Here is a 26733-nt window from a genome sequence, read left to right on the forward strand (position 1 = left end):
TTTATTACTACATCTGAAACAGTGGTTTCACTTTTGGACACCATAATGACGCTACCGTAGCAATTTTTTTAGTTTGATTCTTTTCTCTTTTTTTTTTTTTTTTTTTTTTTTTAGTTGCAGAAGTTTTGAGATTAAAAATTATTGAATTGCTCAGGATGTTCCGCTCTAGAGATCTGCATTTTTTTTACATTTTATATCAGTTCATACATATATGTGTATAAACGTTTACACTACATTCTTATCATCACCATTATGATTATCGTTGCTAATTTATTTGTATAATATTTGATTGACTTTGTTCATTTATTCATTCATTTATAATACATATGAATCGCCGCAATGCGTATCTATTGTACTAACGCTTTTCGACGGTATTAATTATGTCTGTCATTCGTTTTCGTTTCATTTGTTCTGTTTTTTTTTTTTTTCGTTACGTCAAAAATTTGACCCTCATTTTTGGAAATTGGTAAATCTTTGTGTTTCGAAACCCGCTCTCCGAAAATACGAAAACTCGTATTACAATCGTACGCTATTTACGACAGATTGGCTAACTGCAAAGTAGATTAGATTAGATTAAATTGAAAAAGTGTTCTCAGACTACATATCTACAGTTTTTGACGCGATCGTCTTTTGGCAAAGAAGATTTGAAAAACGTGTAAAATCCTCAGAAAATCGAAACGAGGAAACTCCGAAACGAGGGTCATCATCGGTTGATCGAAAATTTATTTCGTTTCAGGTGTCACGGTAACGCCGGTTGTCTACTCGGCGCAGACATTGACCGGTGCTCTTTTGGGCACTTGTCTGTTCTCCTTGATCGCCGGTTTTGCGTCCGGCTTCTGGTTCTCGCAAAGACTACGCGGTGGGCCGTATTCGGACCCACCCGAGCAGCGTCAGCAGTTGAATCGTTTGACCGAGGGCCCGGAGTCCCCCGGATACAACAACAAATCCATAAATCTGGTGTTGAATGTACCGCCGAAGAATCCGAACGGGAAGAACGCCAATTCGTCGGCCGAGAACAAGCCGATGCAAAAGGTGAAGAAGACGTACATATGATACAGAAAAAGACAGGCCGTCTGAGCCTCGAGAAACGGCCAACTCGTCGATTCCGCAAGCTCGTCCGGTAGTTCGCGCGATCAGCCGGATTGTGAAAGTGAATTTAAAAACGACGTGCAGGCCAAAGACTCGAGCGACCGTCGGGTTCTCAGACCGCGTAGACGAGATTTAATTGTCAACAACGACGACGACGACGACGTCGGCGACGACGACGACGACGAGAGCGTCGTACGAGCTTCCGATCTTTTCGCCAATCGAAGCATATCTTCTTCTTCTTCTTTGAACTTGCGCGGGGCGAACAGCTGCGATTCAACCGCCAGGTTGTCATCCGCCAATCTCGACACGAACAGCGTAGCCAGGTTGTTCGGCAGCACGTCGCGATACGACGGTGAAAAAGATGATCCGGAATATCGCGCGGATAGTACGATGATGCCGATGACCGTGATGTCCAGAAGTCTGCGGGAAGAGCCTCGTTACGCTCGCGGTGCGAAATACCTGGAGGATCGTCGGAGCCGATCGTACGGTAAAAATCGCAAGTCCTGCAGGAGTCCGGCGTTATCGAACTCGCGTGCCGATCAGTACATGATATCGACAACGTGCGGAGACAACGGTGATTCGGACGAGGCGGGTGAGTCGAGTCACGGGGGTTCGGGTTCGATGTTCAATCCCCAATTTCTTCCCAATTTCAACGATATGATGAAATGCATAGCGAAATACAAATCTAGGGGCGGTGATATCGAGATTATTGACAAAGCGAACCGTAGAAGGAATCGAAAAGACTTCGGTGACGGCCTCGAGTTCGGAACGGCGACGAACGATCTTCTCAGTAATTATCCCCAGTTGAGAATGTGCGTAGAAAAATGCAGCGATCAGTCTTCCTCGAGTAGTATTGAAAGGAACGGTCGGTTAGAAGACGAGAGAGATGACGCGGTTGATATTGATTCGAAATTCTTCCAAAAGTTTACTCGGAAAAACGGCAACGGAGGCCCCGAAAACGATCGAATATCCGGAATAAGAGAAACGAGGAATTGAAAGATGAAAAACAAAATTGACATTACTCTCGTCGATCCAAACGCGATATTTTTTTAGTTATTATCGATTTCGTGCCGAGGCGAATGGCAATTATGAAAGAAAACGAAAACTCGATGTATCTTTCCACGGTCATCGCATGAAGTAAAAATATCTCGATTTCTCATCATTTCTCGAATAAAAAAATTATACATATAGCGAAAGGCGTATATATTATAGTTTGAAAAATGTGATAAAAGAGGCTAAGTTATATAAAAACAACGTACTGTGTTCGCGGGTTTTCGGACGTATTTATTAATAAAAATATTAAATTTAAATTTAACAAAAAAAAAAAAAAATTAAGGTGAAATTTAATATGTGGGGGAAGAAAGAAGATCGACAAAAAATGTTGCAGGACGATGGTAAATCTTCAAATGATTTCGAAGTAAAAGATAACACGTGAAGAAAATAAATAAAATATGTTGAGTAGTACTTAAGCATTCGCAACAAACGAGGCGTGCCTTCCATATATTATGTATAGATATATAATATACTATATGTATGTATCTCTCGGTGTTAATGGAGAAAGAAAAGAGAAGAGGAATAGAACGAAAGAAAGATAGTGCAGAAAACAGGATATCAACCTCAACCTTTTATTTCGCGGGTGTATGAAATCACCGAACCACGGGAAGGAAAAAAAGAGAAAGAGAAAAACAAAAAGAATAGAAAGAAGAAGAAGAAGAAGAAGAAGAAGAAGAAGAAAATTCGAACTGCAGTTTATCGTGCCGGAAGAACTCGATTGTTATATGTATATACGTATATAGCGCCTATGATGTATAGAGTACTAGAAGTGTTGAAATTATATATATAAAAAAAATATAAAAAACAATGAAATTAATTATGAACGTGTGAACTACATATTTTAAGAAAAGAGGACGAAGAACAAAAAAAAAAGAAGCAGAAGAGCAAAGAAACAATCGGTATGAAACCTACCGACGCGCGTAATTTCGCGGTGAAATATAATAACAATACTCTGCACAGCTCATAATGAATACGTATTAATTAATTATACCGATATACCATAGAAAGAATAATGAATGACAATTAATATACTGTACATATATAAATATCATTATTATTATTATTATTATTATTAATTATTACTATGATCGAATTATTTTGACGAAAAAACCAGAAAGGAAGAGAAGAAAATACAAAAAAAAAAAAAAATTTTTAAATATTTGAAATTAATAAATAAACTGTACTGCTAACAGTCGCTGTAGTTTTTGCTGCGTTTTGCTGTTACGCGACTATTATACTGCCTGAATAACGATTATACAATATACAAACACAATGATTGTTCAATGAACTACAACAATAATAATAATTTATAATATATAATTGAGTAAGGAGTAACGATTAGTATGAACTCAATATTGAAGTGATCATTATTCATCGTTTCGCATGCGCTAATACTTACACGAAAAAAAAAGGAGGAAAGAAGAGAAATGAAATTTAAAAAAATTCTCATTATTATCCCTCATTGAATAACATTACGCATTAAAACGTTATCCGAGAGCCGTCGGATACGAGAAGAGAAAAAAATTATCATTACATTAACATCATTTGATCGTAATTATTTATTCAATTTTTTACTACCATCGTTATTCTTATTTTCGGTATCGTCTACAGGTATAATTTGAATCGAAGAAAATGGAAAAAAAACAAAAAAAAAACAAACAAGAAACAGAAAGATTGAATGAGAATAATAAAGTTATTATACTATAATGTAAACCATACTTTGTACTTTATATACGCTTATATATTATTATATACTGTAATGATAAAGTACAAAGTGGAACGCGGCAGCTATGACATATAACTTGGATGATAATTATATAACACTGTATCGCATCTCAGATGCAATTATAATTGAAATTATTATTATTATTATTATTATTATTATTATTATTATTATTATTATTATTATTATTATTATTATTATTATTATTATTATTATTATTATTATTATTATTATTATTATTATTATTATTGTTATTATTATTATTATTATTATTATCATTATTATTATGACGATCATGTTGAATAGCATACATCTGTGAATATATTACGTTTAATTGTACGATATTTTATAACGAGCGCATCAGAGATAGATAGAATACGTTGAAAAAGGTTTTATATTTTTCGTTTTCATTATATTGGCACGTGTCAAAGGACACGAAAAAAAAACACGGTTTTGAAAATCATCGAACGAACATCACGAATTACTTTATTGTGTTAAGAGTGGAAAGAAAAAAAAAAAGAGAAAGAAATTATTAATTTCTATGAAAATTTTTTATAATTTCGAAATGAAAGGACGTATTATGAATTTTACAATATTATATGTACATACATCGTGTAGAATTCGAATGAATGAAATCAATCGATGCCTATGTAGTTTTCGTTATAACGCTGTAAAAAGTGATGAGATTTTTACATTCCATTAATACCAAATTTTTTCGTCATACTATCGACAAGTTTGTATAATTACGTGTACGGAAGCCAGGACTGCCAACTACGAATGTGTATCAGAATTTGGATCGAAATGATTTGAAAAGATTAAGGAAGGAATGCATTCAACCCCGCGTGGAAATCTGCGGTTGTTGTCGAAGTTTTTTTTATCTTTCGGTATTTGTTGCAAATGGAAATTCATGGGAATAAAAAAACGGATTAATCCAACAAAAAGAGGAATTGAAATCGCATACCCAAACGATCTCTAATTTGCTAATGAAAATTTGTTCAACATTTCATAAATTCGAGAACAAATTTTGTAATTTTTTTTTTTTTTTTCCGCAATTAGCTGATGGGTATTAAGAACTTTTCGATGTTGAAACACTTGTAGAGCGTTGAATACAAATATATGTATATGAAAATTCATGAAAATAACAATTATTTGATGAAGAATAATAATAAAAGAATAAAAAAATTATAACGCTTGGCATTCATGTAACATTACATCGCTTGAATGATAGTATATATAACGTATATTGTAGAATGAAATGAAAAAGATAAATAAATAAATATTTTTTCGTCGATTTTTCAAAACTTGTTATCGTAATGAAATTCTTATAAATATAATACTGGTAGAAAAAATATTAAAAAAAAAAAAATATATATATACATATATATATATTATATAAGTGATAGTACATGAGAATAAGATTTCTTGGAGAATAAGAAAAAAAAAAATGAAAGAAAAGTTAGACAAAAAGTACGAATTGAAGTATAACAATTATATATACGATATCAATGATTGTAATAATGGTGAAAATAATTTTAATATCGATATTAATGATAATAACATTGCATAGAGCTTTAAAAATTATAATCATAACGAAGTATATTTAAAAATAGTAGAATTATTATTGCCGTGCATTATTTCGGTGCGCTTATATTATACAGTAGTTGAATTTAGAGGTAAAATTATTATTATTGTTATTACGTAGTACAAATTGACGTTTTTCGATTACGATGATGGCGAAAGAATTATTTATGAACATGAATATATGTATATTTAACGATCAATGATACGTTTGTAGTGGCCTTTGAATCAATTTGAATACTCATACACATGCACACGCATTTAAATTGATAAAATTGATTAATTGATCATATGCACGTTTCATTTTACTACATACCTATATTGGAATCTTTTATGAAGTGGCTTAAGAACGACAAATTATTATCTCATAGAAACAAATATTTTAAACATTGAATATATATAATATAGATAATTATACATCAAATATCACATCGTGGAAAAAAAAAAAAAAGTTGTCATACCCTGTTGTAATACGAACAAAACGCTTTAGCAAGTGTGCACAAATTTGTATTCGTTTGACATTCGGCGCAACGAATAAAAATAAAAGATTTAATAATTTTTCAAAAAAAACAAAAGGATCCGACGATGTAACGAATAGGTACGACTCTGTATAACGATGTAGATAATAATGGTTGGCAGTCCAGGCGCGAAAAATACAGTGTGCCAACATGCAATATGTGTTTGTTCATTTTCGATTTTCTCTATCTACTTTGTTCCACTTTAATTTGATTCTTATTTTTCAATTTAATTTTCCACATACATTCTTTGTAAATAGAGTTGATCAATTGATCATTGCATACACAACATTACTCGATTAATTGCAAATGAATTCGAACAAAAACTATAAATATATATCGATATAGAACAACATGTTTAGATAGATAGATAGACAGATAGATAGATAGATAGGTAGGTAGGCTAGAAGCTAGCGAAGTAAGTTGAAAAAATATTTAAAAAAAAAGTAAAAAAAAAAATAAAATAATAAAAAAAAAAACAGACCCACCACCATCATACTCCGATGTTAATTCATTTCGTATGTACAGTCAATTATATTATTTCGGGGTAGGTACGTAGCTTTAATCGACCACGAAATACATTCGAGCCATGAAATTTTCAATTCTTCATTGACACGAAATTAGGGGAGAAATTAAAAATAAACAACCACCGTCAAGGTGTACATGGTATACAATGCATTTCCAAAGTTAACAATTTCTTCGTCTTTGATATAATCATCTCCGAATTATTGTTTTTCTTTATCTCCGCCCGCTCGCCCCATGTTCATTTCTACGTCTCTTTGACGCAAAGCCGACGAGATGAAACGATAATAAAATAATAAAATGATAATTGAAAATATTGAGGGGAAAAAACATCTTGTAAAAAAGGGAAAAAGAAAATTCTAACATGATCTGACAAAAATTAATTGCGAATCGGAGAAACCATACGTGAACTCCGTACAAGACTGAGGAGCCTGTAAATAGAAATCCGAAAGAGGAAGAAACAGACGAAATGAAACGAAACTGAATAAACCAACAAATGAATAATTGATAAAATAGAAGTTTATAATATACTATTATCGATAAATAAAATACTATGGTATGACTATAGTGGAATTTGATATTATTAGTTGTTATAAGAGAATGAGATATGAAATGATAAATAATGAATGAATATGTATATGAGTGAATTTTTTTTTTTTAGAACAGTAATAAAAAACAATGATAATAATAACATCAATTATTAGAACGATAAAAGAAAAAAATTGAAAAATGAATATAAAATGGCAGGATTTATTACGTAAATAATAATAAAGATAATTATAATATACATGTACCTTCGTAACATAATATTATATACATATGTATATACATATAAATATATACATATTATAGATAATTAATTATATCGATATTCGTAACAGTAATTATAACGTACCACTGAATTGTATATAAGAATTATGATTATTATTAATATGCCTATATAAATGATATTAAAATGAAAATTCTTGTAACGATAATAATGTCGAGAACAAATTTGGGAGAAAAAAAATGGTGGAAATTACGAAAATTGAAAGAATGTATTAACAGTAGAATGTGATTAATTATTTTAAATATACAACATAACGTTTATATGTTGAACGTTCGATCGCAGGTAGATTGTACGATTGATCGATTGATTATTCGATTGATTAATTGTCAGACGATTGCTGTCAAGAAGAAGTAAAAAAAGAAAGACACCATTACCCGAGAAAGAAATATTGTTGAGTAAAACCCCCTCGGAAAATAACGTGGTGTATTAAATTGAATAAAAAAAAAAAAAAAAAAAAACACGAATAAACGATTAAACATGTATCGTAACTATACTGTTTTAGTAATAAATGAATAAAAAGTGTAACAAAAATTATCCGAAGATTTTGAAAATAACATATTATTATTATTCCTGACAGGGAACAACTGTCAATGTTCAATCTCTTTCCTTCCGTTTTCCTGTAGTCACCGACCGTCGTTCGGAAATCAATTTTCATTACTGTCAGTCAGTACTTTTCGTAACGTTTCTGACGTAGGTCAAATCACTTCAGGGTTTCCCCGAACGTTAGTTAAGCTTTTTGACCATTTGCACCCTGCATTACCGATCTTCTTGAAACTACCCTCACCATACGCACCCTCTTACCGACTTTTCCGATTGCAGGTAAGATGAAATTCTTCATTGCTCACCCGAGCACCGGTAGGGGTTGAAAAAAGTGAAGACTACCGAATTTCGACTTTTAAATTCAGTCGCTGTCCATGAAATTTTTTAGAGTCAATGATTCTCTAATTGAATGATAATAAAAACGAAGAATAATTTATGCAATCATTAATTATTGTTAGAAGTCGGTTTTTTAACCGTGAATAAATCGGGGATTCGGTTCGGAACATGGTGCAAAATTATTTCGACACATCCACGCATTACGATCAATCGGGAATTGGTTGCAAAAAATTTCTTTCTCACGAAACTCGTGCTCGTGGTTGGGTTGAAAATGAGCGTAGAGGAGATAACGAGCTTTTAGAAGACTAGTTGTCCTCCCACTTCTCGTTCTCGGTGGGTCTGTAAAATCGGTCGCATTTTGACGAGTCTGAAAAGTCGTTGAACAACCCATGCCATAATATTCCGCTGTCAACCACTGAAAGCAAGTCCATTAGCCCTCGGGACTTGCTGGTAGAGATCGCGTCCCTCGACCACCACGTAGATCACGATTATGATTATGATGAGGGTTTCAAATTCGACAAAATGTACCACTGCTCTTTCTTTTTCTTTTTTTTTTTTGCTTTTTCTCTTCATCTTTCCATTCGAAATGGCAGATTGTGTTCCGTACGAAACGGTGTAAGGCGCTTCCTCGACTATTCACTGTTTCAGAAAAAAGAAGAAAACCGAAACCGAACCTGACTTTATTTGTAACCCGCGATAGGTTTTTTGAGTTTGATTTCTGAAATATTTCAGAGCCTTCACGAAAATGAAAAAAAGTTAAATAAAACATCTACTCGATAATCCGACCTAACGGGTTTCGTCTTCTCTTATTTTTGAGTACGTCCATCCCTCCATAAGAGAAGAAAGCAAAAAAAAAAAAAAAAAGATTCAAACATCAAAAAATCAAACAGAAAACCCCCGAGGAAGATGGGGGTTTGAAAAGTACAAGAGGTGTCGCGATGCGTCGTGTGTGATTCGAATTTTTGATCTGATTCAGGCGTCGCGACGTATCCGCAGCCTCGGTCGTATATGAGTTTTAGTGGAAAAAAGACAGAGGCAAAGACAGAGTGAGACGAAGGACGTAAAAGTGTTAAAAAAAAAACAAAAAAAAAACGAAAAAAATGGAAAAAAGGCAAGGAAAAGAAAAGAGAGAGATCAAAGAGAGCAAAAAAAAAAAAAAAAAGAAGAAGAAGAAAATGCGAGCGACGCGAGTCTCGCCGGGTTGTCACTCGACACCAAATCAGACAGAATCTGTCAAAAAACTGTCACCCAGGGACAATGATGGTGACGTAGGATACTTTCGAGCTAGCCGGACAGAGCAGCAGCTCTGCACTTAGATATACACGTATATATGTATATATATACAGATGCTTTGGGATTTTAACAACGCCTACATGGGTCTTCAAATATGCTGTACATATGTGTGTGTTGTGCGTTTTACATGTATATAAGTTATATTTCTGAGTAGCCGTACAACAGATATGCCGCGAGAGGCCAGTTCTATATATGTATATCTTATAAAGCACCCCGCATGTCTCCCCCATATCTATATACATATATACACTTTTATATAGGTCCCCATCGAGGGGACCCGCGTTATAGGTGGGCCCAACTTTCTATATATATTTGACACCTTCCTGCACAGCCTAATAAAATAAAATACCTCGAGGAATGTGGTCTCAAAGTAGTGGTATATATGGCAGTTCTATACCATACAGTTATAGTAATAGTATACAGTGGTAGTAGTAGTAGTGGAAACGAGTGAAACTTTTAACTTACCTATATACGTATGTACAATAGATGCAAGCCTACCCCTTCATCTTTTTTGCTCCCATTTTATCGAATCAGTTATTTCCCTCTGCTCTGATTAATTTCATCCTAATACCGATCGATGTCTCATTTTATACGAAGCTGATACTTTTTTTTTTTTTTTTGGTTTCTTTTCCATTCCTCTTCAGACTTTCGTCGATCCAACCCAATTATACCGAATTTGGTCCGCAATTATAATTTTATTGGTTTTTTTTTTTTTTTTTTTTTTTTTTTCGTTGCTGCAGGTAAATTTTAATTGTCGATGTGATCAAAAGTTCAGAGAATATATTCGGACGAATTGAATTCGAGGTGGATTTAAGAGCTTTGACGTGTGATAATGGAAAATATCGATGAAATCATAGAGTGTGAAATACTCGTGTGGGGGTGACGCGAACCTATATTATATTCACTTTTGTACGTATGTTTGCATACGTATAATATGAAAAGTGAAAATATTGTATAGCCGTCGATATGGAGCCATAAGAAGAGAATAGCCGGCTGTTGGACGTTGACGACGATCAGGGCTTATAATATCCTCGACAATACATTCAATGTGTAGATATATACGTGTATATATATATATATATTTATGAATAGCGCATATATACTGCAGAGTGCAGGGAAGTTTCTGCGACAGAAGCTATTATGTACGTACTTCGTATATATATGCTTATATTTTCCCATACACGCGTACATAAGTATAGAGGGCACATCGGATAGTTTTCGAGTCGAAACGAAAAGGCGTGGATTAATAGCGGTTGTGCGGATACCTATGTGTAAAGATACGTATACATATACGTATATATACGTGCATACATCAATGTAAAAGAGGTATGAAAATTATTCCGTCAAACATTCGAGACTCGGATTATATTGGTTCGAAGGTGTGAAACTGGACGTGTAGCAGAGCGTGGGCTTTGGAGGTAAAGTCGTTCGTTTAAAACTGTGTATACGCTCGTTTAATTTTTTAGCTGATTGTGAGGTTGAAATCTGCACGGCAGATGGACTTCAAAAGTAGATATAAAAACTTGCTCAAAACCTGATCCGCAGGTTCTCTATGTGTATAACGTAGTATAATACGGTATACATACGTACACGTATATACACGTGTATATCTGCATCCCGGAAATTCTCTGAATATTTACACCTCAAATTACAGCTGAATCGATCCCGAAGGATCTGATGCTGATGAGTCCGAGAGAAACGAATGTTATCAACTAACTAGATTGTTTTCTTATTTTTTTATTTTTTTTTTCATTCGATTCTTCTTTTGCTCTTCCTTCGTTATACCTGTGCGTGGTCTCCGTTCGATCGCAGGGAGACGACGTGCGTGTGCTCCCGCGGGACGACCCCGAAGATTTTTTTTTGCACTGTAACCGCGACGTAACAACGATATCGGCAATAATACGACAACAACGGGCAACAACGAAAACAACAACGCTGTCGCAACAAAGCGCGAAAGGCGGGTTCCCCTCGTTCCCGCGTTTCCCGCGGGTCTCCCTCGGGAGTCCCTCGCGAAAAAACCCCCGCCGGCTTAAATCCCCTCCCGAAGTTTCTATTATACGCGGTAGCTCCCTCCCCGATATTTCCATCCCCGTTCGGAAAACGGGAAACTGGAATGTTCCCTCGTACACGGTGCGAGAGGGAGGCACGGGATCCGCCGTTCGTAACCGACGCGCGGGACGAGGATGAAAAATTATCACGGCGGAGCCTCCCAGCTGCGTCTAGTTTCCGTCGTACCCGCCCAACGAGATCCTAACCGGCCAATGGGAGCCGCCGATGTCGGCCATTTTGGTCCATACGGAGGCTGCGCCGTTACAGAGGAGTGGGACTCTATAGACGTCGGGCAAAGCCATCGACCTCTGCAGGTTCGTCGTTCCTCTTCCACTCGCCGCCGCTAACTACACGGAGTTGAAAAACTGATCAGCGCGCGCCGTTCGGTTGTTACGCTATCAAATAGATCTCCTTCTCCCTCTCGCCGCGTCCATTACTTGGTTGTTTTTTGTTTCGTTTTTTTTTTTTGTTTTTTTTTCTTTACTTCGCTTTCATTTTACCTTTCCCCCTCTCACTTTTCCCCCTCTCCGTATCTTAGTTTTATTAAATTAGAATAATGATAACAACAATGATCATTACTTCCACCGGTGGGGGATGTTGATCGATCCCGTAGTGGGGGTAACAAGTTTCCCCCTTTTTCCTCTTCCCCTTCTCTCATCCCCCACCATATCGGCGGCGTCTAGCTTTTCTAGTATAGTAGGTAGAGTTCCGGTTCTGCTCCTCGCGTACGTACAAGTTTTTAGTTGTTAAGAACCGGGGCGCTGTTCGAAACGGTGAAACTTCATACTAAAACGAAACCGGGAGGATCCTCACACGAACGGGAGAGAGGATCACCAGGCGGCCCTCCTAACGCGAACGTACCTCGAGATTCGAGAGCCCAGGCTCTAACCACGGTCTTTCAGTTTATAACGAGACGAACACCTACTCACTTTACGTTCACATACGTTCGTTAAATTTTCTCGTTTCCTCGAGAAATTACGGTAACCACACGCATACATATGTATACATATGTGTATATATACATATATATATTCACACATAGGGAAATATATACATATTTTGCTATATGAATACAAACACACGCATATATATATATATACACACATATATACATATATTTCTATGTATTGTACAATACGTACCTATGTACATCAGCTACGCACGTTGAATATAACAATAATAACAATAACAACAACAACAACAAACAACTAACGGGTGTATAAACGAAATTGAATAAAATTTTCCGAAAGTTATTGCGGTTTTCTTCGTTTTTTTCTAATTACTAAATTTTTAAATACAATCGTCCATTTCTTCGCGGTTCTCGTCTTTCAATGGTATACCCACGAAACAAGTGTACATATGTTTAACAAAAACGGGTCCTTTTTTTGTTATAGATTAAAAGAGAAAAAAAATTAAGTAACGAACGACGATGCGTATAAAAATCACAAGTGAATGAAGATATATGAACTTTTTTGTGAATAGTAAAAATATCATTAACTGCGGAAAAAATGAAATAATAATAATCCTATTTCGAGAACGTATTTATTAATTTTTTTCCTTTTTGTTTTTTTATAAATAACCAAAGCAGATCATTTTGTTAATAATCTTAACGTTGTGCCGTTCGATCGATTCCGAAAGTCAGACCGTATAGACCACTACGCGTTTCGGTGCATGGCCGCAGGCGTGTACAACGTAGGTTCTGATAAATCTGATGATAATTTTGAAAATTTGTTTGATAAACGTGAAAGAAATAGCGTGTATCGTTAAAATCTCGTGATCTTCATTTTTCTCTCATCTATGATAATTTTCTTCGATTGTAACTGTTAATAGTAGTATAGTACGTTTACAGGTATACGCGTGATATTTTGAACGAAAGTTACATTACGCGTTATTCGATCGCCATTGCCCCTATCGACGATGTTTATAATAACACCACGCGTCAAAGTGTTACGATTCAAAGGTGAGGAGGATCTGGTTGTCGTTTTTTTTATTTATCGTCGCCATTATTATTATTATTATATATTCTTCATCCATTACCACCGTTGCGTATACGTGTAGCTCTGTAACCCATACCCCCGTATAGCTTGTGTACTAGAGTTTTCGTTTTCTTTGACACACACACGCACACACACACAGATATTTGGTATATATAACCGCTGGTATTATATACGAACTACAGAGCGTCGGACACGCGTTTCTTTGACGTTCATTCTATATCAGTTTTGGTCCGACCATCGTATAGTAAACACGCGTTTATCATATTATATCATATTATATACGATATCGAGATAATACGACGTCAATATCATTTGAACGGTGTTATACATTTATAATTAATTGCATTTAATTAAAGAATATAACGATAATTAACCGACCGATCTGAATACACGACGAATATTCAATCAAATTATTATTATCATCGTCACGCTCGCGTCCGAATTTAATTATTCATTTCTTCAATTAAAACAATCAATTATAACGATATACACGGTGCAGGGTGCGGTATATGCAGCACGTATGTAAATAACGAGGGCGTTAAACGAACGATCGTCAAAATTATTGTTGTTGTTGTTGTTGTTGTCGTAATTATTATTGCTATTGTACGGTCGCGTTATTAATCGCGACGTGATTAATCACTGGTGATATTATATTAAATGTATGTACATATTCGAACCACCGCAGATGAGTATATCGAGGGCACCCGTCGTTGGAAATCAATCGATGTAATAATATGTATCATAAAATTTCAAAAGCGTGAATTTCTATATCGACTTGATTAATCAATTAATTAATTCTACATCGAAACGAAGCACGTCGATCTGTTGCAGTGACTGCCCGTCGATGGTTTAAATTTCTTATACATAAATAAACAGTTATTGTTACGTTAAATATATATTTATAAACATATATATACATACATATATATATATATATGAAGAAATAAATAAATATATAATCGACCGAGCGCGCTCGTAATTGATTAATGATTAATCGAAAACTCCGAGAGATCTTATATTTGTTTCGCTTGAACTGCATCCGAAGCGTCTTATCAATATAGTAAATAAAACTCATCGTCGTGACGTGTGCTGTTATTTGTACCTGCATATCAGAAAAGAACAATTACATAAATCGAAAGGAGCCGAAGAAAGGAGGAGGTAAAAAAGAAAAGGACGACGCGCGACGCTGCGAGACGAGCGCTGAAACGGTGAGTAATTCGAAATTATCTTTTTAATTTTTCATCAAAATTTTTCGATTTCTAATAAACCGAATATACAGATTCGTCGCGTACCTAACATATATTCGTCCGCAAGTTGGTCGTCCGATGAAAATTTCTTCATCCTAAACGTTTGCCAAATATACTTACAATAATGTATTACGATGTATACGTACGTATGTGTGCGACGGTGACGATGTGGAGCTGGTGAATCTGTTGGACGTAATTAGTTGATACTTTTGAATTTCTAATAGAGAAACGCTCAAAATTCTCCATACATATATTTCGCATGATAAACCGATCCGGGCGTCCTTGACGTACGGGTTATACGTACGTTGTACCCGAATATACATCCTATAAATACGATAACGCCCGCTGTGTGTACAAATATAAATAGAGAAATTGGCGACAAGAAAAAAAAAAAAAAAAAAAAATCAAACAAACTAGGAAGAACTACGATAATATAAATAAATATGGTAGAATGTTACACGTATAATTTTGAGGGCCAGATGGATGTAACCGTGTATAGTTAATATTACGTTCGGTACTCCGTTTTCGATATTATTACCTAAATTTACATCCAATTTCAATTGTATCCCCAATCATCACTGTAAATCCGATATATTGATTTATTTATTTTTTTAGAAAACTGCATCCAATCAGCTGATATATTTAACAACAATTTTCCGAAGGATACATTGCAGGATCTATTATTTTACGCGGGGTTACGATCATCGAATCGCGTGTAATTCATTGCCTGGTCTCCGTAACATTTCGCATTACATGATACGAGTATGAATTCATCCACGACTCGCTTATGTGTTGGTATAAATACGTTGTTCGCGGTGCAAATGAATGGTAAAAGAGATGAAAAAAAGCAAAGGTATATATATATACAAAAAGAAAGGGAAAAAACAAAAATCTCGCTACGTCATTTACGTTAATCATCATCATCATCGGCTTGATTTAAACACTCGCCGCTCGCGTAATTGTACATCACTGGAAGCAGAAAAAAAAACGAAGAAAAAACGATGAAAAAAAAAAAAACGTCTTTTATTGAAATTATCCTTATATACATTATATACACGCGTATATACGCAACGTCGAGAAAGTATAATTAAGAGACAAAGAATTAATGAATTATTACGGACGTGAGATAAAAAAAATAAGGAGAACGCATACGTATTATATATACCTACGTCAAAATTGAAATAACTTTGGGTGAATTGTTTTTTTTTTTTTTTTTTTTCTCCTCAAGTTTTTGGTTTTTCCAGATGTGTGTACATACGATACGCTGGGGAAAAAAAAAATTAATAAACGAAAAGAAACTATCGAAAATAGAGAAAGAATGGGAGAAAAAAAAAAAGGGCGAAGGTGCAGTATACGGCGCGCGGTAGGAATTAGAAGCGAGTGACCTATGGCGATCACTCCGCCACGGTATATTTATAGTGTCAAGGATCGAGAGGAGGAGGAGGAGGAGGAGGAGTGCACATAGAGGAGCGAACCGCGACGGGGGGGCTCTCCCGTGTCACGGACGGCCGTCGGTCGTCGCACGTAGTGCAAAGGGGAATCCCCCGCGGTGAGGGACATGAAGACGTCACTCAGGAACGGGATCGACGGGGATATCTCTTCTTCTCCTCTGTGTGTTATAGGCCATGCGGTCGAAATTTTAAACGAACGGACGTACGGACGGACGGACGGACGTACGGGACGAGACCAACAAACGACAAACCGGCCGGTCGGACCGACCGCGACTCTCCTGCAACACCGACCAAATACGTTCGAACGCCCTCCGCTACCCTATTGCTTCGTTTCTTTTTTCTTTCTCTCATTCTTTAATTTTTCTTTCTTTCTTTTTTTTTTCTTCACGATTCTTCCTCTTCATCTTCTTCTTCTTCTTCTGCTTCTTCTTCTTCTTGCGTTTTTTTCTTCTTCTTCGCGCGCCCCCGAGTCTGCGGATGCGTATATAAATATAGGAAGATACATAAATATACCGGAGAATTTTTTCTACATATATTGGATGTATATAATAGTCGGATTGCACTTCGCATAGGTTTCGATACAACCTAGCCCGTAATTTAGTGTCTTAGGTATATCGTGAGTCAGTTGGAAATGTACGACGAATTCGGACAAACTTATGAATCCTGTGTTATTATAACGATGCCGAGGGGTACGCAGCTGCAGTTTTCATCATCCGCATCGACGCGCGCGTGTATTTCGAAGATTGTAGCTAAAGAAGAAGAGGAAGAAAAAAAGAAAAAATGAGGGATATCCTAATCAAAGATCGGATCGGATTAATCAATCGATTGAAGTAAAAAGAGCCTGCATTTACATTGGAATCTCGAATTGTCATCGACGGGCGCGATTTTTCTTTACGGTCTGCCTTACTCTACAATATAGCTGCAGTCCGGAGTCCGCGGGGGGTCGAGTGTTTCGGGGGTGGAGAGAAGAGGGAGCCGGGGGTTCGGGGGTTGGTGTCGCCCCCCCCCCCCCCCCCCCCCCCGAGGCAAATTCGTGCGCCGCGTTGTCCTGCATACAATAGGTGTGACAGCGTCCGTGTGCGCTGCGCTGCAGCAGTATGGTCGAAGCGGCAGAAGCAACGAAAGCTACGTACCCGTACCCACCTAATGCCATAACAGTGGTAGACCCCCGCGGCGGGTAATAACGAGCGGTTATTGTCGCCGTGGAAAACAGCTTTTCAGTTTTAATATAACGTCCCGAGGAAGAGGCCTTTAAGAGAGATCCCACCCTCGCGGCGAGGGAAGAGCCTCTCGAAAGGAAATTTCATTTTTGAGAAAAAGGGGGAATTCTTTCTCTTTTTTTTTTGTTTTGTTTTGTTTTTTTTTTGGACGATATAGCGTGCGATTTCTTCAATTTTTTATACAGCGAATTTGAGAAAATCGATTACTTTGAATTATAATGAATAGTTATTTGAATTCCTCGAGGATCGACGCGATAACGGGATTGTTTGACCTGAGTTGAGAATCGAAACTGAACGGATATATTCAACCTGCTGTACGCTTCGAACCTATTCGACTATGTGATAGAAATTCACATCAACTGATGTTAATTCTGACACGTTTCTGTGATATAGATTTTTTTCGCTCATTAAATTAGGGTCAGCCGTCGTTCCTGCCCTCACATACCTGTGAAAATGCATGCATGCATGAAAATGCAAATGTATGCATGCTCATTCGGTATACACGTACGTACGTATAAATAAATAAATAGGTGTGTACGTGCATTCGAGTAACACATGAGCATGCATACGATACAAGCCATGCACACGCGGTATCTCCGTCGCCGTGTATACCGCAGCTGCTAGTCGCTTCTGTCGCCGATGCTTATATTTCGGCCTATATCCCGAACAGGGTTCACGTAGGGGCTGAAGTATAACGTGCACGATATACAGACGGCGCAAGCTTTTTTTTCATTCCTCCGTATACAGGTATCCAAAATATTTCATAATAATAACGCCGATGATATACCAATATTACTGTTGTAATGATTTTTTTTTTTTTTTTCTTTTTTTCTCAACACCGGAATTTCACACTATTTTATGACATGTGTAATCGGGGTGTATACCGCAGGCATATATATCCCGCACTCTGGAGAAAGTGATGGGTGGAAAAAAAAAAAAAAACCGTAACGTTCGTTCCAACATTCCATATATATATATCGAGCGGTGTGACGCGAAACACGAGAAAAGAAATTAATGAGAATAATTTTGTTGGTAATGTTTTTTTTTTTGATTCCAATTTTCAGATTTTTTTTTACAAAATAACGAACAGGGGATTACCTGATTGTTTTTTGTTTTTTTTTTTTAACTTTTGATCGGGTTTTTGAGAATGGTGAAATGTGATTTGTGTGTGTACGTTTCGCGTAGATTTATTTTCGCGAAAATTTTCTATATATTCTGGATATCCGTTTCGCGACGTGCGAGATATATTATGCGGAGAGGATATGGCGAAAAGGAAAAGGAAGAATTCGTAGCGAAAGGAATAAAAAAAACGAAGAGGTGGAGAAGAGTTGAATTTTGTTGAATGCTCTTAAGATAGATGCGATATATGCGAAGGTTTCTATATATATATATTGTAAAATGTATATATATAGGATTGGATATAAGCGAGGTGTCGTTTTCAGTCAGCATATCGGGGTGGGTACGTATCTCTTGTAGTAAAGTTTGATGCTGCCGCCGCCGCTAACGTCACATCGCGCTCTGCCGCGCCGCGCAGGTGTGTAAAGTAGGTGCGGTGCAACGACGGCGAAAGCAGAAGCAGGAGCAGTTCCAATATCGGGTCGGGTTCGGTTAGAATTCGAAAAAGAATAAGAAGAAGAAGATAAAGAAGAAGAATAAGAAGAAGAAGGAGAAGGAGAGTATGAAAAGGACGGCGGAGCGAAGTGCCCACCTTATATTCCAAACCTTATAGTAGAGCGCTTTCGGAAGGGGACTGCCGCGCATCCCGGTCTTATATGCGCCGCGGTGCAGGTTACCGTTGCATCGATGACCACGACGCAGCCCGAGGAAAGAGGAAAGCGCGAGGGAGATAGCGAGATAGCGAAGGAGGCGAAGGCGAAGGAGGCGAAGGCGAAGCTAGCCAGCGAGCGCGGGGCGGCATATTTCATCCATTGTCGCTCCTCAACTCCGGCGGCGGCACTTTTCAACTTTTTATAGAGATTTTTATACCGCTATATCTATATACGAATGTTGAACGGTGTAACTTGCGGCGAGTTCTGGCGACTCTCGCGCCTGTGGTGGTGGTGACGGTGGTGGTGGTGGTGGTGGTGGTTGCTCAGCTCCCGCGGGAATATTACGGGGAATGCGGGAGAGCGACGAGGAGCTGAGGGAACGACGCGAACCGTTGGACGTTGAACGGGGCGAGATGAGGAGATCCTCTCTCGCGCGATGTTTGAATGTTGGTTGGATATGAATAATAAGAACGGGTTTTCTCCACTTCTCTAAGCGCGCTTCGCCCGTACAACCTTTCGTTATTCTTATTCCGCGTCGTTTCTCACTTCGCGTTGCGACGCAGAGCGCACTTTGATGTTAAAAATTTTCTCCGTCCCACGGGAATCGTCTCCCTCGCCATTCTCGATCGTCGTTCAAAACTGGAAAATTGTATATATAGTTTTAGTTTTTTTGTTTTTTCTTATAATTCTCCACGTTCATTTCGGTGATCGAAATTTCGAGATCGGTTCAACGGTTGGAACGCGAACGACGGAATCGGCGAAGAAGAGTTATTATTTTCCACGACCGCGTGCACCGCGTGTAATACCCCTGCGTATAAAAATGCAGATTCCGACGCAAGTTGAGAGCGAAGAGCGTCGAGTTCCTAGCGTCCAGATACAGATGATATCCACGGTTTCGGGCTTCTTTTTCATTCCCTCTTTTCCCTCCTCTCCCTCCCGCGGCTGATGCCTTTCGGCGGTGTCCTCTGTGTGGGTGCAGCGCGGTGCAGCGGCATCCTCGTCTCCGGGTGGGAGGGAGTTAAGGGGTGAAAGGATCGACGGGCATATTTTACCTTTATGGGCGTTCGTCGCTACTGTGCCTTCCGATCCCCTGCAATGTCATACGTGCGCATATGGAAGAAGCAGAAGACGACGACGAAGAAGACGAAGCAGAAGAAGAAGAAGAAGAAGAAGAAGGAGATAAGGTGGAGAACCGTGCGGCTTCTCTTCTTTTTTATTTTTTCACTCTTTTTCTCATTTCCTTTCGGCTTCTGAGATATATCCTAACCATATCCAACAACACCACGGATCGCGCTTATAAAACTGGCCATTAAGCGCGGGTTACCTGTATATATATATATATATACTTACATCCACCGCGCGCGTTTGCAGCTAACCATAATATGCTGCTTTCCGTACAGGTATGCCGATGATTTCTAATACTGGTATACAACATTTATAGTTTGACACGGCGTCGGGGGGCTGCATACCTACCTCTCATTGCAGCTGTTCCTTATTACTATATAATTGGCGCGTAATTCTCCGAGGTATACGCTTCATTTTTATATACATCGATCCCCCGTGTAATGCAAGGTGGTGTCTTTTCCTATAAAATCTCATTAATTAATTCCGGCGCAGTAGGTATCCAATTTTCATAAGCTCTCGACGCTTAATTTTCTCCTCCTTTTTTTTTTTTTTCTTTCTTCTTTTTTTTTTTTGGTCTCCTCAGATCAACGATTCCCTAGCCCCCGTACAATCTCAATTGGATTAGGTGTATATTAGGTATTGAAATTTCTCGCTGCCCGCGTATCGTTTTCTTTTCTTTTCTTTTTTTTTTTTCTTCTCTTTTATTTCTACGCTATCACATCGCTCTCGATATCGTTCGATGTTCAGGGCATCCGGATGACGACCGTGGAATAGTTTTTCTCGAGTCTCCTCGTATTCGGAAAATTTTTACCGCTCGCCGACCGCATCTATACGTTCTCTACACGTCGCGTTATAAAGTATTCTCAAGTTGAAGTTAAAGCGCAGCGCGTACATATATAATCTGAAAGAAGAGAAAAAAAAAAAAAGATTTCTTTTCGTGCGTTCCTTTTTACCCATATCTCTCTCACCCTTCGTCGTCATTTTTGATGGTTTTTTTTTTTTTTTTTTTTTTCTCCCGTAATATGTCTTTTTTCGTTGGTTTCTTTATTTTATTTCATTTTATTTTTTATTCTATTTTTTTTTCTCTCTTATACCTTCTTATTCTAACCGAAGATATTTATGGGTGTAGTTTGTGACCCGCGCGCGCAGGCTTCGCGCTTCACCTCCCTTAATTAACGATTGTGCCACCGAACCTCTGCGCGTTCTCCTCCTCCTTCTCCTTCTCCTTCTCTTCACCTCCGTCGCTCACTCGCGATGTCGTTTCTTTTTCTCTTCACTCTTCCTTTCTCTCATTTCGTCTCTCTCTCTCTCTCTCTTTTTCTCTCACTCTCTCAATCCTATAACGTACACCTTATGTAGATACCTGTACGACACGTTCCGTTCTGCGCTGCCGCGTTATATACCTGAAATACTTTTATATGGGGCATTCGGCGTCAAACCGGCCACCTTTTTTTTTTCATCAAAATATCTTTCGAAATTGATGAAACTTTTTCGACGTCTTGAACTTTTTGGGTCGAAAAATTTTCGATAACTCGACCAATTTTATAGAAAGATCGATTTGACTATCACAGATTCGAATTCCTAGGATCTAAATGATACGTAGAAAGCTCGATGAAAAATCGTAGAATTTCAGCCCGAATTTTGAGAAAAATCTGAGGCCGTAGACTTGGCTTTTTTTTGGCTCGGCAATACGACGATACACGTATGCATGTACGAGAAGACCTTCGCAATTTTGGGAACGTCGTGAACACATGTAACAATTCGTTTAGTAGGTCGTCGTCGTGTAACGATCTAATTTTTATCACGTGACACCTGATGTACATGGATATATTTTATATGTAGGCATGCGCGCACAGATATCTGTTTCGCTATAGAATATACACACGTATACGTATATATTGAGTAAAAAAACGAAAAACCTTGACGCGACATTTTCGTCCCTGCAACCTACATTTCTAGGATAACCTATAGGTATAACATACGTACGCCTATATATTAAGTTAATTCTGGATGATTCGCATTTTTGGAGCTTCGTTAATCACGTGGCTGAAACTCCTCCGTATAAATTAAATAAAACTGGACAAAAAAGAGGAGAAAAAAAAAAAAAAAGAAACGGATGAAAACAGAACGCGGAAGAAGAAAAACGGTCGATACGTCGACTGCGGAACGATCGGCGATAAGCACGAATTTTCGCGAGACGATTCGAAAGTTGGCGTGTCTCTTTTGCCCCTTTCCCTTTATTTTTTTTTTTTTTTGTCTTTTTCTTTTTTTACTTCACGTCGTATACGGGGTGTCTCGTGGACGAACTGCAGGGTCGAATATATCTTGTAACGCGAAACGACGCGATCAACACCCCGTGAAATTCGGCGGCTAATGCTCTCTAAAAGCTTCGGAGTTAAAAGCAGAGCGAAGGGAAAATGTCCCTGGAAGAAAAAAAAAAAAGGTGGCTAGAGTAAAAGAGAACGAGAAGAAAAATATATAATTTTTCAGATAAAAAAATTGGGAAAGCGGAGACGGGAGAAAAAGAAAACAACAGTAATAATAACAAGACGCAGGAGTGAGAAACTCCTCGAATAAACTCCTTGTAAGTTTTTCAGTGAATGAACCCTTGGGATTTTTTTCCTCCTTCTACTTTTCACTTGTTTTAACACGAAAAGGTAATTTCGCGGCAGAAATTGTACGAGGGATATCGCTCAACGTAATGCGACGTCTCTTTGTTTTATCGAATTTTTATGGGGTGTAAAAATATGATATCCGTTCTCTGGCTTATTATTTATTTTTTTTCTCTTCGTTTTTTGTCAAGTTTTCCTTTTTATTTCGCTCGTTATCGGGCGTGACGCTTTCGCCGCACGGCAAGCGGCTAGAAATTGTCTCGACGAGAGAACCCGGGGATTCGAGGTCTGCTAAATTTCGTGGGTTTTGATGCGGGGTTCGTACAATAACGGAGGGTGGGTACGGTCGGGTTTTTCGAGTCGCGAATCACGAGTGAAGAATCACGAACGCGGGGAGGGTGCGAAACGGTCTTTTATACGCCATGTACGGTTCACCAATAAGGGGGTTCTTGTCCCTTTCTAGCGTCGCGCGGTAACTCGGCTAGTCCTCGAATATACTTCACTACCTTCCTACGTACCTTATATACCTACCCGCCTATCGCATTATTATAACCCCATAGCTCGAAGTTTTGTGCGGTTCGCTTGACAATATCGCTACAGATTATCACTCTGAAATACTTGAGAGGTTTCTATATTACATACACTGAGGCCGGTATGTGCGGACGAACATTATTTCTGCCACTCTACATCGACTTAGGGTAGAAAAATCCGTGTCGGTTGCCGTCGATATGACACGTCAAGGTTCTACAAAACGCGCGATCATTTTATATAAAGAAAAAAAAAAAAAAAAAAAAACATTAAAAAGTATGACAGTTCCTTCTTCTTTCATTTGGTTTTTCTATTTCGAGACACTGCGAAACAAAAAAAAAAAAAAAAAGAAGAAAAGACACATTGAAATATTTCAAAAACTTGAGACTTTTATTTTTGTTCATTATTTTTCGACGGTTGCGATTATACGCACCGAACGATTTTCTCGTTTTGGTCAGATTCTGTGCCCCACGCGACAGGCAAATTGTACCGAATCCCAGGACACCGAAAAACAAGACCGGCGTGTATAACGGGGTGGTGGTGGTGGTGGTGGTGGCGGTGGTACGCAGAGAGAGGAGAAATGGAATATTATTCCCCCGGGGGTATTTCGGAACCCGCAGGAACACCATAACATCGGCAACAGTAATTTCACGGTACACCGTGAAATGTTTGTTGTGTTTGTTCACAGATTCGTGGCAAACGAGGCGCTATATAATGTACACGAAAAATGGCATTGTGCCCTCCCCACGGGGTTATATGGGGTGTATCGGAGACACATCGTACAACCGAAATGTCCATTCCAGGTATAAAACCGTCTATATACAGAGGCGTTTCGTACTTGTGCGACGAATGTTGTACTTCAAAGTTCAAGGTCTGTACGTATATATATATATGTATATACCTTCTCACCTATATACCTCGAATGGGGTGTACATTGACTATATGTACGTATATACACCGTGTTTCGTGACTGTGTAATTTTGCTGGTTAGTTACACGTACCTGCGGCGAAAAATTTTCTCCTTACCTCAAAAACTACGTGCGGTAGGATAAACCGTGCAGTATAACCGTCGTCGAGCGCGCGCTGCCGTCGGCGGAGTCTACGGGGTACGATGATTATATTTTACGTGGTATGGGGTACACAAGAGGTACACCTCAAAGTATACAAAGAGAGATGGGTATCTAGATATTACCGGACCTTCATTTTCCGAAAAATGACGCGGGGACATTCACGGCTATGAAAAAGTTCACTAGCCCGTAAAGTGATGCAAAGTAGGAAAAAGGTACGGGGGGCGGGCGGGGGGGGGGGACAGGGACGGACTTCTCCTAGCTTCGCCATGGAACTGTGCACCGCCGCGATCGACGGGCAACTTCGGATATTATTATAAGGTACAAGTATAGGCGTGTACACCGGGTCTTCTTTTCGGGAATATACCTACCGGGACGACCGCGGCTAAGTGGGAAGGAATTAAAGGAACAGCGGAGGAATAAAGAGACGGAAAAAAAAAGAAAAAAAAAAAGAAAGAAAAAAAAAAAGAAGAAAAGAGAAAAAACGAGCCGTAAGTAGGCAGTTTCTCGCACCCGGAGCGACGAACGTCAACCACCGGTACAAGCCGCAACTATATTATCTGATCGCTTCTCGGTGGTTCTTTTCTATTTTAGTTTTTTTATTTTTTTTTTTTTTTCTCTCCTTCACCGGACGATTACATTATTTTTTTCGTGTCGCTGAAAACTTCGGCGACGTTTTTTTTTTTGAAAAACGAAGAGAAAAAAAACCGTGCCGAGTTAAGGAGGATGAAAAATTATATAGACAAAAATAAATTGAAGAAAAAACGAATGCGGATTATCGAAGGCGATGTGTGATGTAGAACGTGAAACAGTCGAGTTTGAATTTTTGAAAGCACGTGTCGTAGCTACAGGGTGTATTTTTTTGGACACACGTTTTCCGGAGTTTTGTTTATTTATTTTTTATTTTTTTTTGCTCAGCCCACGTCAATTTTTTTGCAAAAAAAATCGCAGAAGTCGTATATACGCAACCAATAGATATCCCGGTTGTTGTACGCGAGATTTTTATATCTAGTTTGCTTTTGGTGTTTGGTCTTTGGATTAGGTTGCGGCTGGACTCTGGTGATCTAATTTCAAAGATTTCATCTACCTCCTCGCTCATCTCGAGCTTCACATCTTCGGATCAGGGTGTTAGTCCGTGTGGGATTTTAAGCGGGATTATGTCCAATTTTTTTTTTTCGGTTTTTTTTTTTTCTTTTTTTCGTTTCTTTCTTTTTCCAGAGATACACAATACCTCACATGTCGCGGGTCCGTAACGTAACCTGCGCATCGTCGTCGTAACAGCGCCGTATACATATCGATGATGAATTCGCGAAAATCTTAATACCCCGTTCCAACCGCGTATATACATACACATATATGTATACGTATACGCACCGTTTCAATCCTCGTCCTCCTATCCGACGGCAGGAAATATAAATTACAAAAATACCTGTGCTCACGTATGGGGGTTGGACGCGTTACGGGGGTGACGATACTCCGGCGTGTGATACATATATACATATATATATACACACGAAGTATGGCGAAGGGCGTCCGTTTCGTTCATTTCGTCCGTCCGTCCGTCCGGTTCGGTTCGGTTCGGTCTCCATTCATAACTCTCCTCTGTATAAATTGTTGCACCGCTGCTGCACCACCGACGCAGCGTCGTTTCTTTAGAATCATACCCACGTCTTGCTTCGTCCTCGACTCGGATTCGGACTACGTCTTCGGTCTTCGGGGCTTCTTTAACACACACACACACACACACACACACACACACACACACACACACACACACACACGTGTCTCGCGTATAAAGTCGGATGCACGGTAAGCTCCTGTGTGTAACAAGGTATATTTTATATACGTGGGGGTACACGTGTGGTAGTTCTCCTCCGTGTAACGTTCCTTTTTTTCTCTTTCATTCCGATTCGTTTCCTTTTTTTTTTTCTTTTTTTTTTTTTTCTCGAATTTTTTCTCAACCTCTTCAACGTGAGAACGAGGACCAAAATTTCCTTTTCTTCCCCTTTAACTCCCTTCGACTCTACGCATGTGTGGTATATCTTCTTCTTCTTCTTCTTCTTCTTCTTATTTTTTTTTTGTTTTTTTTTTTTACCGCCGACCCATTTTTTTCTCAATTCCTTCGTCTTTTAATTTTCTTTCGATTTTTATCCAGTTTCTGGATCCCGTTCATTTGATATCTGATTTATT

General features: G+C 38.2%; 2 protein-coding genes across 6 annotated transcripts in view; both read left to right on the forward strand.

The window, feature by feature from the left end:
* Positions 1 to 6583, forward strand: part of LOC105691115 (semaphorin-1A-like) — an 83558-nt gene extending 76975 nt beyond the window's left edge. For all 5 annotated transcript variants that reach the window (XM_048659045.1, XM_012409396.4, XM_012409397.4 and 2 more), the window contains one exon: positions 737 to 6583. In XM_048659045.1, the coding sequence (XP_048515002.1) occupies positions 737 to 1053 (317 nt within the window). In that variant the 3' untranslated portion in view covers positions 1054 to 6583. The remainder of the gene's footprint in view (positions 1 to 736) is intronic.
* Positions 6584 to 14591: 8008 nt separating this feature from the next.
* Positions 14592 to 26733, forward strand: part of LOC105691067 (homeobox protein OTX2-like) — a 38730-nt gene continuing 26588 nt past the window's right edge. The window contains exon 1 of the mRNA XM_048658030.1: positions 14592 to 14732. The gene's annotated coding sequence lies outside the window, so the exon portion shown is untranslated. The remainder of the gene's footprint in view (positions 14733 to 26733) is intronic.

The sequence above is a fragment of the Athalia rosae genome, chromosome 7 (assembly GCF_917208135.1).
Source record: "Athalia rosae chromosome 7, iyAthRosa1.1, whole genome shotgun sequence".
Classification (NCBI taxonomy): domain Eukaryota; kingdom Metazoa; phylum Arthropoda; class Insecta; order Hymenoptera; family Athaliidae; genus Athalia; species Athalia rosae.